The sequence below is a fragment of the Vicugna pacos genome, chromosome 8 (assembly GCF_048564905.1).
Source record: "Vicugna pacos chromosome 8, VicPac4, whole genome shotgun sequence".
In the NCBI taxonomy this organism is placed as follows: domain Eukaryota; kingdom Metazoa; phylum Chordata; class Mammalia; order Artiodactyla; family Camelidae; genus Vicugna; species Vicugna pacos.
In genome coordinates this window covers 64,811,118-64,828,257 of record NC_132994.1, presented here as the reverse complement: position 1 = coordinate 64,828,257, position 17,140 = coordinate 64,811,118, and the positions used below count along the sequence as shown (strand labels likewise).

General features: G+C 43.7%; 1 protein-coding gene across 3 annotated transcripts; it reads right to left on the bottom strand.

Moving 5' to 3' along the window:
* Positions 1-246: 246 nt before the first annotated feature.
* Positions 247-15,840, bottom strand: IYD (iodotyrosine deiodinase). 3 transcript variants are annotated; one of them, XM_006197725.4, is made up of 6 exons: positions 15,663-15,840; positions 9,174-9,365; positions 7,165-7,324; positions 2,638-2,794; positions 647-817; positions 247-273 (listed from the first exon to the last, which is right to left on the bottom strand). In XM_006197725.4, exons 1-6 carry the CDS (start codon positions 15,838-15,840, stop codon positions 247-249), a joined length of 885 nt encoding a protein of 294 aa, XP_006197787.2. The 3 variants fall into 3 exon arrangements, with proteins under 3 accessions (XP_006197787.2, XP_072822434.1, XP_031535825.2); XM_072966333.1 differs by lacking the exon at positions 247-273 and having other exon boundaries at positions 354-817; XM_031679965.2 differs by lacking the exons at positions 247-273; positions 15,663-15,840 and having other exon boundaries at positions 354-817; positions 9,242-9,365.
* Between the last annotated feature and the right edge of the window lie 1,300 nt (positions 15,841-17,140).

The following is a 17,140-nucleotide window of genomic DNA, read 5'->3' as shown; positions in this document are numbered from 1 at the left end:
TTACTTATTAAAAACTGGTGAAATATCCATGAAGTTCAGGAAGAGCATATCTCAAAAGCACATCCTTGCCTAAAAGCCACCAGAGAGCCAAGGGCAGAAGGCCGTTTGATCAGTGTAAATTAAAATTCACTTGCTTAGCATGCAGGAGGTCCTGGATTTATTCCCTAGTACCTCCATCAAAAAAAAAAAAATCATCACATACCTGAATTCTTGGGGCTACGTTAAAATTTCTGATAATTCTGTCCTCTATGAAGTTTTTAAAAAGTAAAAAAGCTAGAGGGAAAAAGAAAAAAGTAAAAGAAAAAGTCACCAGTGGTTTTTCTGGAACAATTTGAAAAACTTAAAAACTACGGCATGTTCTTAGTAAAATTTTAATGCATTTCCAAAGTGGATAAGAAATGGGAGAGAACATACTTGTTCATCTCTTACTCTATGTTTAGCTAATCACACTGTCAGAAGCAGGGCTTCTGGGACTCAAAGTGCTGGAGAAAGTGGAAGGGTTTCTTGAGCACTGCGTGGCCACCCCTGTGGAGTGGAGTGCGAGGGAAACCCAACACCCAGGGAAAGAGCATCTGTACACCCACGAGGAACAGTGGCAGCATGGCCTTCCAGCATCTCCCTGCCAGGGTCCTTCCTACACAGTCACCATGATCTGATCCAGGGGTTTCCGTGTGAGGTCAGGCACCGTGGCGTCTTCACTGGGGTACCCCACGGGAAGCAGCATCAGCAACTTTTCATTTGTAGGGCGGCCCAGGAGCACCCTCAGACGGGAGCCACAGTTCAGAGGTGTGGTCGTGACAGTCACCAGTCCTGCGTTCTACAACAGGAGAGGAAAGAAAAAAAACATTTAAAAGTCAGCAGGCAAAAATCCCAGCCCTGCTTCCAGCCTGGCCACGGTCTAGTCCCTATTACATCTGCTTGGCCCATCATTTCCCTGAAGTTGGGCAGCAGACAGGGTACCAGCTCAGGCAATGGGTATCTTGAGTCTTACAGGTTCCCCTCGACCTCCCCAGACCCCACCTTCTTTTAACCAAACAGTAGAAAACTTCTCAAAGAAGAAAATACCAGTTTTATCTTCCACTGATGCTTAAGAAATCAGAATGGTTATTTCATGGAAAGAAATTTGGGGAATCCAACTACACCAAAGGAATGGAAAAACGAAAGGGAGTTCCTATGATTATATAACTGGCAATGGAAGCAGAGCATCACCCCCAGCTGCAAACACCTGTGTCCGGAGGCAGACGACCCAGTGGTCAAAGGCTACATTGGAGGCAGAGGAAATACTCCGTTAACCTCTCCCCAGTCCCTTCGAGTGATAAACATCTAATAAAAATCATGTGAAGCTTCAAGACGCTTCCCCGGTTGGCCCTCTCTGCCCCTTGCTCTTCCAGTCAGATGGTCAATGTGAAGCCTGGGCCAGAAGGAGGTTCTGGAACTGCCTTTGAGAGGCCTGCACGCCTCCAGTCCCTGTGCGATCTGTCTTCAGGAAGATTCTTTCCTCCCTCACAAAGCCAGAGCCACGCTCAGAATTATGCCTTACAGAAAGCCAGAGGGCAGCAAACTCAACAGCAAAGCGGGGAAAGTTGATTTGAAGGCACAGAAGCCTCTAGTGAAGGGAGCTCGCTCCAGGCCTAAACAGCTTCTCTGGGGACCCCAACTAAGACGAGTGGCTGTGCCCTGTGGTCTGACGTTGCACAGCGACCCCTTTATTTATCTGTTACAATATCAGGAGGGAAATAGGATGCCAGCTCCTCTGGAATCATTTTTCTAAATCTAAAAACACATTCCTCTTTTATGTCGCAAGGACTATCATTTGCAAGGGGTTTCCAGCATACACACTTTCCTTTGAGATACTGAAGAAGCATATAGTTTTTTTTTTTAATCAATTGTCCCTTGGAAATAGGCTCATTCGCTCTTATAATCCTGTTGGCTTTCTTTATTTCATGTGCTTATAGTCTCGCTCCAACCCTTCCCAGGACCCCAGTCCCTGTTAGAACGTACAGTTCTCAAGGCGACGATCCTGGTGACTCCTAGGATCTGCCACACAGAAAGAACTCAGAAAATATTTGTTCGGTGAATGAGCTGAATCTTGCAAAAGGCAGACCTCAATCCTGCTCCATTTCATGCTTGGCATTGCTTTAGCTACTATACAGATGGAATTTTTTTAAGCACATGAACATCTTTCTAATGCAGTACAATGTAAGCTCAACTTCTCAGGAAAGGAGCTCTATGATAGGGTCCCCCTTATAGCTTTGTAATCATCCCACTGGCTCAGACAACGGTAAACAAAACTAAGAAGCTAATCCCCGAAACCTTCAGAATCTGAAGCTCTTGTGTGTTTACCAAAGCCCTTAACGTTTCATGTCATTACAGGTGAAGGTCAACACAACGACCATTCTTTTGACCTTTAAATGATGTTCTAAGAAAATTTCAATGAAGGATTCCAGCTTGTTCGAACCACATACTCACCAATCCAGGTTTCCAGAGTCAGTTTTTACATCTGTTACTTAGAAATTCAGTGTTAGATAAGTTCCCAACGTCCCTGAATCAGAAACTCAGCTGAAATTTGCAAACAAAACTGCATTTGGCTGCTAAGTATCACCTGTCTCTCTTGGGCTGAGCGGAAGGGTAACATACCTGCAGGGCAGCTAAGAGGATGCCGCAGGCGATGGAAACACTGATCTCGTTGTAGTAGTGGATCTTTTTCTTGCCATTTGCAGCAAAACCATGTACTTGTTTGAAAATGAGAATCAAAACAGGAGCTGTGTCCAAGTATTCTTTAATCCAGTTGGTCCTAAATAGGGGAAACATAGGATTCAGACAAATATTTTCTCTTAATGGTTTTTCATTCTCTTTTTACTACCTTAACTTATTGACGTTGAAAATAAAAATATTTACCTGTTTGGGGGGTTAAGTTGAAAAAGAGCGAGTTTTTTTTTTTGTCTGTGTCACGTTCATCTTTTTCTATCCAAAGTCAATAAACAGACATTAATAAGGGCCTACCGTGGCAAGGGACATGAAATGCTAAAAGGTACAAAGATGGATCCTATAACCTACAGGAAGCCAAATTTATCAAAATAAAACCTGGTAAGTGTTATTAAAGAAATATAAGCCAAGTGCATTAGGAGCCCAAAAAGGAAATGTTAGTCATGAATAAGAAGATTGTCAGAATGTTTCCAAAGTTTCTCTTGAGGCTGGGCGCTGAAGACCAAGCAGAGAAGGGGCATTGGGGAGGGCATCCCAGCGAAGAGATGAGTAAAGGGCAGTCAGGAAGGAGAATGCTTGGCCGGCCAGGGAATTTCAGAAGCCCGGTAGGCTGGAGGATGGTGTGCATGGTGGGGCATGGGTGGGCTGGCAGTCTTCACACAGAGTTTGCAGGGTCATGAACTCTGTTCAGTAGGTAATAGAAAGTTATCACAAACTTCCGAGCAGAAGCATCACATGATCCGATCTATTTCAGAAAGAGGCGTAGTGGTGTGGGCAAGGGACCAGCTCATAGGGGAGCAGACAAGAGACAGAGGCAATAGCCCAGGAGAACTTGGGGCACTGTAGACGCTGACGCTGACAGACTGGCACAGGAGTGAGCAGGGAGAAGAAAAAGGTGGCGGTGAGGTTGAACAAAATTCCAGGTGGGTGGATGGTGATGCTCTCAGCCTAGTTATGGAGAAAAGGAAGGAAAATTTTGTGGGAGTGAGATTACTCAAGTGAGGTATAAATGCTGAGTTTCAATTTTCATTTTCCAGCCACGAGCACCTCTTTTTTTTTCCTGTGCTTTCTATCTTTTTCTTTTAACATTTTTTATTGATTTATAATCATTTTACAATGTTGTGTCAAATTCCAGTGTTCAGCATAATTTTTCAGTCATTCATGGACATATACACACTCATTGTCACATTTTTTTCTCTGTGATTTATCATAACATTTTGTGTATATTTCCCTGGAGCACCTCTTTATTTCATTACCCTACCTATGCACTTCAGAGAAAGCTTTATTCTAGCACAGACATTCAAAGGAAAGATATTCATACAATGCTATACACTGGAATTTTTCTTAGGACATATTATGTTATCAATAAGCAAAAGCTAGTCATCATTTATTTCATTTTTAGCTTAATTATGCTGCCTTGTTTAAAACACACTCAGCTCACGTGTGCATTTTTCTGTGGTTCCTCTGACACTCCTAACTTCTATACGTTACATTTTAAAATGACTTTACCGTTCTTCAACCAGCTTGCTCGCATTTAACTAGCATCACTTTTTTCTCTCTTTACAAAAAGGGAGACAGTTAATAGTTTAGGAAAGAAAAACTCTGGCGTCAACTAGCTTTGCCATGTTGGACAAGCTGCTTACCATCTCACAGCTCAGTTTCCTCGTGTGTAAAATGTACGACTGTACACTCACCTCGAACGGTTACTGTGACGGTGAAATCAATCAAAACAGACCAAGTGCTTAGAAGACTGACTAGTACATCGTGCTGTGGATGTGTTAGTTAGTATTATTATTACTACTAAGGATTATTTTACAGTGAATAATTCAAAACAGTTTTTAAATGCAAGATGAAGAACAAGCAGTTTACCCAGGTTCGGAGACAGGGGAGTCACTTTTACCAATTTTTGTACTTATTTATTTTGCCTGGGCATACATTAGTATCTAATCTTTTGGATTTGTTCAATTTTACAAGAGTTTATTATGACATCATATAAAAGACAGTAACGTGCCAAGGCCTGTTAAGAAAAGGACAAGGGGCACTTCTGTCTGGGGTGGAGGGCTCACACCAGCAGCAGGAGGGGAAGGCTTGACAGATAGGTCGGGTCCAGATTGCACATGAAGCCTTTGATGACAGCTTTGAGTTTCAGAGTTTACTCAAACTGGGTATCAGGACATATGTTTGTTTGTAATTCAATTTGACAAACATTTATTCAGTTACCTACTAGGCATCAGTGCTGTGCTAGGAGGTGTAAGACTTTTTTAAACTGGATGTCCCTGGACCCTTGAGTTTTTCATGTGTAACTGTGTGTGTGTGTATGTGTATTGTCTGCAGCGAAAGTCTGTAATGCTAATTGGAATTTCAAGAGTATCTTGGTGTACAACAAAGGTTTCTAAAATAGGGCCTATAAAATGAGAAGAAGAGTAAGCTAATAATGAAAATAACTACGTGGTGATGACTATTTTAAGTGCATGGAAGGTATAATTAGGTGCTTTGAGCATACAGATGAGAGAGCAACTCTTGCTGCCTTAGTTGGGGAGGGGATGGGGACCGGCTGCATTTTGTATGTGCTGCACACACAGAGCACAGCATCTCTCTAAGGGCAGAAATTCAACTTGTCTTTACCCACCCTGTTTTTTCTCATGACTACTGAATGAGATTTATATATTCATTATTCACTTCCTGCACATCTAGAACACGGCAGGAAGTTACAACACCAGTAAACATCCATTTCAATAGGGTTTAAATATCTCTGGAAAAAAATTATCCTCTGCAGCCAAATAAACAAAACAGGAGCAGAACTAAGAGGCCATTCCTTCTCTCCACCTGGCCCTAACCACTGGGGGGCCAGTCCCGCTTTACCCCCAGACTGCAGCCCCATCGCCCTTTCCTACACTGGGAGCACAGTGGGTGCTGGGCGGCTGGTGTCGAAACTGGCCACAAAAGGCCCACCGTGGACAGCCAGAGGCATGCGTCCCCCTTCATCCTACGTGCCAAAGACACGAGCTAGCTTCCCTTCGGGGCCTTCTGAGGTCAGGGCCCACATCTGTGTCCCATCCCCGCCATGCTCACCCTGAGAAGAGATTAGAGCGGAAAGGAAATGCCACTGTGGGGTGGGCAGCCTTTGTAAGGAGCCCTCTGTGACAGATGTTTTTAAGTGACAAGGCTGAGTCTGAAAAATGGACTGTTTTAATTACAGATGACTCAGAAATTATGGAATCGATCCTAGATATCGTGTAGGGTGACTGGTCCTTGATGGGAAAAAAGGGCTAAATACGGCATGGTTAGTTGTAGCTACTAGGAAAAAACAGAAACCTTGTGTGTCCCTGCTCTGAGACACTGAGTCTCTGCAGTAAAACCAGTTACACTGAGTCACAAACCCACTTCTTTCCTGGAGAGAAGGAAGCCCACAAAGTCACTAATGCCTAACAGGTATTATACTTGTACCAAATTTGTGCTGTTACTAAACATGGACTAAAATTAAAGCCTGCTTAAGCAGATCCTGTGGAAGAAGTGATCATTATAATAAAATGTAATTTATTTCACTCAAGAACCTGAGAAGTATTTTATGATCTTACCTTCCAGGTGGGAGAAAAGTTAAGTCCTCAAAGCTTTATTTACTAATAAGTATTTGCGTCAGAACCTACTTATTTACCCACGTCATGGCCCTTACTATGTGACCTTATCACTGTTCTGGGTGCTGACAAGCTCACCTAACTTCCATAATGAAGAGGATGCTAGACTTATCCCCATTTTACAGATGAGGAAACTGAGGCACAGAGAGGTTAATACCTGGTAGACCTCATATATAAACCCAAGCACTCTTGTGAGCCTCATTTAATCTGCAGAAGCCCCGAACAGAACAACAAAAAGTGGAATAAGGGAGAATTTTCTCTCTCTGCCTAACTGTTTTTGAGCTGACATCTCAGTCTTCTCCTGCCTTTGGGCTCAGATGTGGATTGGAATGTACATCGTTGGTTCTCCTGGCTCCCAGCTCTTTGGACTCAGGCTGGAACTATACCATCATCTCTGCTGTGTCTCCAGCCTGCTGACTGGGTTGGGGCTTCTCAGCCTCCATAACTATGTGAGCCAATTCCTTATAATAAATCTCTTTCTGTGTTTCCCTCTGTCTCTCTTTCTGTGTCTCTCTTTCTCTGCATTGATTCTATTTCTCTGGAGAATCCAGACTAATGCACAGATAAAGTTGCCAAGGTCTTGCAGTTGGAAAATCAGAGCTAAGACATGAACCCAGATTTGATTCTAGCCAGCATTCCTATCACCTGCCCAATATGTTTGCTCAACTCAGTTACAGTGGGGAGGCCCGACTTAACGTCCATAATTTCTCCCACAGTCGAATGAAACTTTAAAGCACATAAAACAAAACCTGGAAACTGCAGTCATAGTTATTTCACTTTAAGAAGCCAAACCAAACACCCCTATTTCTATCCACTTTTGTACCTGAACTTCTTCAGGTCTGTAACCCATCGAGGACCCATCCTCTTCAAGTAGTTTATTTCCTCTTCCTCCTCAATGATCTCCCGAATCTGATGCTTCGTGTCCGGGTCCTTCACAACCACAAAGGTCCAGGGCTCTGTGTGGGCCCCACTTGGGGCTGTTCCTGTCACCAATTAAGTTAAAACCAATAGTTAAAACTGTGGAAAATGTGAGGCTGTTAATTAAGGATAAATATAACTCATATTTGCTCAGGATGAAGTTAGATCACCCGGCACACAGAGCGCCTGGCAGAAGCCTCAGGGATGTCACTGCTCACCCGATGTTGTTCAGCATCACTGTGGGGGTCTCCAGACCAGCTCACTGGGATCAAGGCCAGTAGCCCCAGGGCTGTGGGGATTCATCACTGTTCCTCTTATTATATGGGAGAAAACATCCTTAAGTAACTATACTGTGACCAGTTAGGGGACTCAGAGTGGAAGTTCTGACAGCTAAAGTTCCCCAATTTCGTTTGTTTTGTTTCTTGATAAAGTTGTGAGGGTTATTGGAAATGATAAAACTGAAATGGTAAAACGGTTTCGAAAGCACCCTCCGGAAGGCAACTAAACTGTAAACTGCTCTGAGGGCGGCGCTGTGGGTTGGTGGTCTTGCTGGGGACGCATGAGAACTCTCGGCCCCGGGCGCGCATACACACAACAGCCGGTCTCCCAGCTCCCACAGGCCGCGGGAAGCTCCGCCCGCAATCGAGCCAGTCTCAGTGTCCCAGACAAAACTTCAGAGTGTGTCATGGGATCCAAGGAGCTCGAATTTCCTTTAAGATTCCAGCCAGGGCCTGGGCCAGCTTCTGATCTGGGTGTCACCCCTCTGTCCTAGAAATGCCCTATTTTTCCTAGAAGTAGCACACAGGGATCTGCTGGGGCGATATTTCAGAAGCAAGTTTTCCTTTCTTCCTAGTGAGTAACTTAATGGCATAAACTCTACAGGAGGGGCCTCAGGCCTGCCAGCCTTAATGGGGTTCTGGTTCGCAACTACCAGTCCCCACAGTACAGAGGGCATGATTAAAAAGTCAGATCTCAACACAAACCCCATTTCTGAACATAGTGACTCCAGTTCACTTTGTTCATGTTGTCTGTTCACTAAAGATTTGTTTCACTAAACATAAGAAATAAATTGTCTCCTAAAATTTTTAATTATGTCAAATTTATCTGAATGTCATATGCACACACACACACATTTAGGTACAGATATATACACAGAAGAAATCCAGTAACTGCTGTTAGTGAGATGAAGGACTCATCAGTCTAGTGCATTTGTGTTCTTAACTGAAATGAAATGTTTTATTCTTACTTCTCTTTCATTTGGGCAATGAATTTACAATGGTCATGCGATCATTTCTGCAAATGAATTTAAGTGTAAATTATGCAGGAATAAGAATCCAATCAGAGGAGACTCTCAAATAGGGATCTTTCTCTTTTATCTCCTCCTCCTTTTTTTTATAATTCTCATTTATTCTTCTGGAGGGATATTAATTTGCATTGAAAATAGGTTTGCCTTGCTTTGATTTACTTTGCAAGTTCACATGAATAAATTTTGCCAGTTCATTAGCATACAGTATTAGAACATCATGATATGTAATATAAGAAATTTGTTTCCAAAAAAGGGAATGTGTAAATGTGAGTGAGCGTGTGTGTGCGCGTGCGTTTTAAGGAGAGGTGAAAATATGAGGATATTTCTCTTCCAGTGTGTAATAGTGTGTTCAGACGTTTTCATTTTTAATAAAAGTTTATAATATTGAATAACTTCAGAAGTTTTAAACCATTGTCACATCTGCTGTCAAGAAGTTTGTAATAGTTGAATGTTTGTGGAAAGTGGAAATCATTATGTTCCTGGCAGTAGTCAACACCTGGGTTAGACTTTATAGGTAAACATATCTCTCCAGGCTTTATTCACTGTGTTTGAATAGCTATTGTCATTTGCATCTGATGTTCTGAAAGACCCAATGTGCAATTACAGACCTGCTGCTTTGATGACATTATCAATGACTTCCATTGGGACTTGCTCATTACTTATGAATCTAACAGACCGTCTCTTATTGAGAAGTTCGTAAAATTCCTGGGATCTCCGAACCATTTCCCTCTCAGGATAACGGGTATGGGAGAATGGGATGTGTTCAACGTCCTCCTCTGACTCTTGCCATTCATCGGCATCTGCAGGTAAGAACAAGAAAGACTGTGAATTAAATGACCTCTCTTGGATACGAAGGGGAGCATGACATGCCCCGCTAAATATGCCTTTCTAGTGTAAGAATTATTTTGAGTTGGTTATTTTTAGGAAACAGCAGACACAGGAGAAGCCCCAAAAAGCAGAGTAGAAGTCACTCTTTTGCAAGAGACATTAATGTTTACAAAGGAAGCCTCCATTTGGAAGTGTCTCCCTCTCTGTACCCGGAAGAGAAGGATGACTCAAAATTACAAGAAACTCTTTTAAATAGAAAAGATGTAGACTTAAATCTCTGAAACAAACTTACCCTCGTTTACTGTCTTTTCCTGATGACCTCCCATGACTGGCTCTCCCCAGCCCCCAACATGATTCTTTTGTCTTTATTTGAAGATGGTATTTAGGGCCGTTTGGGGGAGTTACTCAGTTTTCCTGGGTCTCTCCCATGTGCACAAGAGGTACACATGCTATTAAACTTCTGTTTGTTTTTCTCTTGTTAATCTGCTTTCATTACAGCGGCAGGGGTCTCAGCCTAGAGACCTAGAAGGGTAGATCTTGGGCAAGGCAGCTAGGCAGTACGGGTAAACCCTGGAAGATGCTGATAGTTGAAGGCTGTTTGCTGATAGCACTCCCAGCAGAAGGGACAGCAAGCCCTTGAAGGGGAATCTAGGTGGTACATTTCCATGCCCATCACACTATAACCCTGCAATTCCACATATGGCTCAGAGAAGCTCATGTACATGGGTACCCAAAACAAGTATTAAAATGTTCATAGAGGCATGGGTTATAATAATCCTAAACTAGAAATAGCCCATATATTCATCAACAGTAGAGTGAATAAATTGTGATATACTCATGAAATGGAATATTATACAGCAGTGAAAGTGAATGAACTCCAGTAACACGTCTAACCTGGATGAATTTTACAAATACAATATTAAGCAAAAGAAGCAAGTGGAAAGAATATAAACAATATAATTCTACTGTTTAGGGATGCATACATAGGTGATACATCTGTAAAGAAAAAAGCAAAGAAGTAATTTTCACAAAATTCAAAATAATAGCTACTTCTGTCAGATATGGAAGAGGTTATGACTGGGAAGGAACATGTAGGGGTCTACGGAGTACTAGAAATGTATATTTCTTGACCTAAGTGATAATTACATGGATTTTTGCTTTAAAATTATTTGTTAAGCCATTCATCTATGTTCTGTGCAGATTTTCTATGTTCTGTGCATTTCATGGTTAAGAGGTTTTGTTTGTTTGTTTGTTTTAATGATAAGGCCATAGAAATGAATTACCAAAAAAAACCAAAGGTATATCAACTAACCACAACTCTTAGATAAGGACATCTGAGAAAAAGAGCAAAGACACGATATTTTCTTAGGTGAGATGAGAGCACAAGAGATGAGCCATTTGGGGAAGGTGGAGCAGAAGTAGGAATAGGAATCAAGGGCACAATTAACTTGTCCTGGCCATGCAGTAATCCTTATGCAGCCAGAACTATAATCTAGGTTACCTAACTGCTAAGTCAGTGTTTTTTCTCCCAATATAGTAGTCCTCCCTTAGCACAAGTTTTGCTTTCTGAAGTTTCAGTTACTTATGGTCAACTGTGTTCTGAATATATTACATGGAAAATTCAAGAAATAAACAATTCACAAATTTTCAGTTGTGTGCCACTCTGAGTAACACGGTGAAATCTCACACCTGTCCTGCTCCATCCCACCCAGGATGTCAGTCATCTCTTTGTCCACTGTATCCCCCCAGTTAGTCCCTCATAGCCTCTGAGTTATCAGATCGACAGTCAGGGTACCACAGTGCTTGTGTGCTTATTTTACTTAGTAATGGCCCCAAAGCACATGAGTAGTGATGCTGACAATTCAGATATTCTCTTCCTGTGTCTAATTTAAGTTAAACTTTATCATAGTTGTGTATGTATAGGAAAAAACAAAGGATGTGTTGGGTTCAATACCATCTGCGGTTTCAGGCATCCACTGGGGGGTCTTGGAACATATGCCCTGAGGATAAGGGGGACTGCATTAAATGTCCAGAAGGCGAGAGGTCACTTTGGGAGCCCTCACATAAAGATGAGGATGACAATAGGAACAGAGAAAACAGACCAAGAAGAGAGAGGGCCTGGCCCTGTGGGTCTGGGACGTTCTGGGTGGAAGAGAACCCATTTCCCACAGGCACATCCACGCACTTCAATCCAAGGTACATGCGGATGGGGAGAAGAAGGCAAGAGGGAACACGGTGAAAAAGAACTTCAAAGAGACTGAGAGCCCAAGCACCGTGCTAACAGCTACCAAGGTTAGCTCAGTGCTAGTGTGAGAAACTTCTTTCCCACTTTGCGAGCTGGTGCAGCTGGGGCCCACACTGTACGCATTTAATGAGGAGGCCCAGTTACTAAGTTAAAAGGAAGCAGGTGTGATGGAGGAGTGGCAACAGACGCCCATCAGCTTTCTAACAATCCACTCTGTATCCAGCCCAGATGTCATTAGTATCAACCCCAAACTTTATCAAATGGGTCAATAAAGACTTTCAATCCCAGTGAAACTTCCCCTCCCTTTATAATGAAGTCTGCCAACCTCTCCAAGTCAGTAAGTAGTAAATGAACCAATGCACAAAAGACCTCCTTGACTTCCGGTCCATTGAGCATTGTATAACCTAAAGGCAGCCAGGGGACATGACTCCGCAGTGTTGCAGCCTCTCAAGTCCAGGGCAGCCTCCCGCTCTAGCAGAAGGAAGGGCCGCTGCCTGAACTTCATCAGCGCAGCCGTTATCTCCGAGCAGGGCAGACAAACGGTCCCAACCACCGCTGGGCTGGAGTGTCCTGAAGAGCCCTCCAAGGCACAGGGGGACTGCCTTCCCTGCGCCTCTCCCGGGGAGGAAAGTCCATGTTCGGTCTGAGGAAAAGGGGCATGCCTGGAAAGAAAGCTCCAAGGATCAAGGGCCGTGAAGCAGTACAAGAGGTACCACTCTGTCCTTCCTCTTGAACTCCTGACTGCGCCCGAGGAACGCCGCCCTCACCAGAGGGGACAGAAGAGCTTCCTTCCACAGCTGTCCTGCCTCCACCCCAGACCAGCCAAGCCACTCTGGGAGGTTCATTCAAGCAGCAAAGCCCACCTATTCCAAAATTAATGTGTGCTATGATGCTCTGCTTTTTAACATAGGTTCTGTGCTGCCACACGCCGGGTTTGCTATCGACACCAAGACCAACTGGTCTTTCATCATTGCTTTAATGCCAAGGAACCTTGAATTGCTCTGTAATTAGGTTTAATGGCCAAGTAATTCTAGGCCACGTCTATCCTTTAATGTTTGACTTGGAGGCATTTTTCTGGCTGCATCTCTCCATAAATTGGTTTTGTGTTTCTGCAGTTCTACTTCAAAATCTTTGCAAGTGGGCCAAATATTTTCTAGCTGGGAAACGACAAGGCCAATTTGTGTCAAGTCTTCCTTGTTCCCTCCTTGCAATTTTGGGGGAAACTTAAGCAGCAATATTAATAAGCCTCAGGGTGACACAGCTCTTGTAGGAGACAGATTCTGAAGGTGGGGATGGGAGCAACACCTGCCCTGAGGACTCCTCCTACCCAAAGGCCTCGGCCATCACTCTGCTTTCTACATGGGCCTCTCAGCCATCCAACTCCCTCACTGCAGTATAGGCTGATGATTTCACTAGCAGCAGTCGGGGTGGGTGGGGGCCAGGGAGCCTGGGAGTGTCCAGATAGAAAGGCCTTGAATACAGCAGGGCTATTCTGGGTGAAGCTGACAAGACTTCTGAGTCCCTTCACATCTTCGTGGTGTCCCCAGTGTCCTGTACTGATCTTCACTCTCCCCCTAGAAGAACTCATTCAGATTCAATCCCAAGGACAGTGTCTTCATTCAATTTCTTTCCCTTCTCTAATCTTCTCTCATCTGAATTCTAACCTCCCTCCCCTTGGTCCTGGATACATAATGTCTTAGAGGAGTCCTGGTAAACCAACCTTTTAAAATTAATCATTCAGAAGTATTCATATGTGAGTGTGTCAAATGATGATGAAATGCAAAGATGAAGCTGAATTTATTACTCCTATAGCAAAGGAAAGCTATGCTGGTCATGTTCTGTGAACACAGGAGAATGCTGACTTTACACAGTGTTTTTGTCAGTGGTGTGCTGGTAAACCAGTTCTCTGAGAGGTGAGGAACGAGAGCCCTGATTTACAGCATTTACCAGTTTCAGTGGAATAAATATTCCCATCATGGCCTGACTTCAAGCTACTGATAATTGAACAAACGGCCCAGGATTTCCTGCGTATTTAAGAACTGGATCTTGCCGGCTCCACAGCCTAGCTCCAGCACACCACTTGGTGGGGAAGCACGGAGTTCAGGGATTGGTGGACCTCCAGGACTTACACAAGAGCACTGATGTCATCTCTAGGGACAGTGTTACTACGCTGAAATTGTTTTTGATTGGTTGGCACTCAGAGGGGCTGGTACTGGAGTGAATCCACCCCTGATTGGTTGACTCCCTAAGCTTTTACTGAGATGAGTTGTCATTGATCCATTGAACAGGTTTGAAACCAATTCTGACAGCTGCTTATGGGTGCCTAAAAATCTGTCTGTTCCCAAGTTTGTGGGAACATTTTTATTCTCAGGTGTTACCCACACTAGATAAAAATTTTAACAATGCTCTTTTTAGCAGTGACTGTGACAATCAAAATTTCAGTTAGAATAATAGCTTGTGGATGGCTAATGACGCTAAGGGAAGAAAAATCCCCACTAACATTAAAACGGACATATCTTAGTAAGTCGTGTTTCCCATATCTTCTTCTCCTATTTCCAGTTCCATGAACTGTCAGGAATCTGGGCCTGACTAGAGAATTTTTGTGCTGGATTTTTGGTTCGTTTTAGGGAAACAATCTGAGGTTTCCACTTTGAGGTTAAATACCAGCCATTTCTCCTCCTTAAACCTTAGATGCTACAGATAAACAGGGAACTGACAGCATTAACAGGACACCATATTTGGTCCCCAGAGGAAGTATGTGTCTGCCATCTACTCAGCATGTCCTCTCTGTGCCCCAACCGCCATTCCCCCACCGGCGCACACACATGCTGATTTCCTGATCTGTGAAGATGGAACAGACATTCTTTGTGAATCAGAGCAGGCAGAGGCACCTGTATGTTCCTTGACTCACACTACAATGACCTACCATGCTTATTTTACTGTTTTGTCTCATTGTTAATTTTCCAATTGGTTTGAGTCTGGTATTTATTTACTGTTACCAAATCCACCTCATGTTCCTTCAGTAGCAGAATCCCTTCTCTTCTCCACACACACACACACACACGTGCACACACACACACATGTGCACACACACACACACCTTCAGGTGGCCTCTGTCGGAGGGAGGGTGGAGGCATTACTAGTCTGGCTGAGAGTCAATGAGCCTCTTCCAAAGCAAATCCATCCTACAAACCCACCTCAGACAGACCAAACACGGATTACTCAAGGCTCTTTAAGAACTTCTCCCTTCCTTCCTGCCTCCTTTATCATCTCTTCTTTCTCAGGTCACGCATCCCCAGCCTGTCCTCAATACCCCATTTCATTTTCGCCCCTTCCCTGTCAGTACAGTCCTCCCATCCTATCAGCATCCTTGCCAGTACCAGTCCCTGGACTCAGGCTCTTTTTGTGCCTGTCGCCTGAGCTGCCTCCTACCCTTTGCTATTCATCTCATTCATCTACCAGTCCCGGTTCATTCTTTCTCTAACTGTTCCACCACACTCCCCCTAGCCTTCTCGAAACACCTTATCATCAGTTCCACCCTGTTCATCTCTGTTTTACTCTTATCAGTTGCCTGTTTATTGCCTTGTCTACTGAATTGGATGCTCAGCTTTGAGGACAGCAGCCTCTAACCCACAGAGAGGTAGCGAGCCCGTAGGCCAGTGTTCCTTTTGACTTCAAAGTTCTTGGTCTAAACCTGACCACTAAACCCACGGCCACCCCAGCCTGTGACAGGCCCCTTCAGAAAGATTTTAGCATCCAGAACAGGACTGGAGCCAGGGAAAATGTCAGCCCCCCTATAGCTTTTTACTGAGAATCCAGGAATAAAAGGGGGTTGGTGCCAGCAGGTGACAAGCTGACCACTCGAGAGAAATGACCAGTCTCCGTCACACACTAATCTGTTTGCACAAGAGAGGTTGACAATGACCTGCCTATGTTTCTTCCTCTCCACAAGCCCTGCCATCGACTTGCCCTCATCATAACAATGCAGAAGGTGGCAGCTGAGCGGTACAGCCAGTGTCCTTACCTTCCTCCACTTGGTGGACGTCTGTGCAGTCTTTCAAGTCTTCATCCACCCAGGGACGAGCCTCGGCCTGGGCTCTAGCCTCCCCCTTCCTTCGCTCTGTGCCTCCATCAGCATTTTTAAAGATCCACACCATCAAAATGCAGACAAGTGCTACCAGGACTGGAGTCAGAAGAAACATGGTGGTGAGGCTGACCCTGAACGGTGCCCATACTTCCCAGGCCGGGATTTAAACAAACAGGGGCAGGAATGGGGAATGCCGGGAGAGGCAGGGAACAAAGTGAACTCTGATTCTATGAGGACTTTGCAAAGGAGCAAAGATCACAGGCATGTGCATCAGGGTGTGTTGTGGGTTTGGTAGTGCATGGATGCATGCACTTTTTCAAACTGTGTGCTCAATCAATATATTCTTAGACAATAATTGCCAAGATTTGAGGAAACACTTTAGTGCATAAGATCTTGTCAGGAATGGTGAAAGGCATTTAATCTTCCTCCTTGTAGATTTTCTGAGAGCAAAGTGTCTTCAAATTGCCTGGGGCTAGGAATCACCTGGAGAACTTTTTTTTTTAAAAGAACAGATTTCCAGACACCAACTCAAATCTGCTGAAAGAAATTTTCCAGGAAAGAGGTCTGATAGTCTGCATTTTAAAATAGCATGTTTGGGAAACACTGCCCTGAGGTTTTATTTACTTATTTTTTTAATGAAGCCTGAGCCAACATATAGAGCAAATAAGTGATCCTGTTTTACATTAGAGAACAAAAGTTTGATCCAGGAAAAGTGATACCAAAAAAAATTAAAGTGACAATTTAATTAATTAATTATAAAGTAACTTAAGTCAGCCTTTAAAAAAAAAGTCTTGTTAGGCTGCTGTAACAGAAATACCGTACACTAGGTGGCTGGAATAACAAGACGTTGTCTCTTACTGTTCTGGAGGCTGGCGAGTCCAAGATCAAGATGCAGGCTGATTTTGTAACTGGTGAGGATCGTCCTCCTGATTTGCAGATGGGAGCCTTCTTACTGTGTCGTCACGTTTACTGTGTTGTCACGTGACAGAGAGAGGGATCCTCCCTCACGTGTCTCTTCTTCCGGGGGCACTCATCTAACTCGTGGGGGCTCCACCCTCATGACCTAAATACCTCCCAAAGGCTCCGCTTTTTACCACCTTCACTGTGGAGATTGGGGCTTTGGCATATTAATTGGGGTGGACTCAAACATCCAGTCCATAGCAGCAAGGCACAGAATTACGTATGATATGCTACCATTTGAGTAAAATGAGTGGAAAATACTATGTATTTATATGTGCTTGTATATTCGTGACATTTCCTGAAATGTCCCTGTTCGTCACATTTGGCAACTTGCAATGGGAAAGGGAAAAGGCTTCTCTGCATTGCTCGGCTCAAGGCAGAGACGAAAAGTAGGGTGATCATTTGTTTCCTCATTTGTTCATTCAATCATTCATTCAACATATATTTTTGAGGAT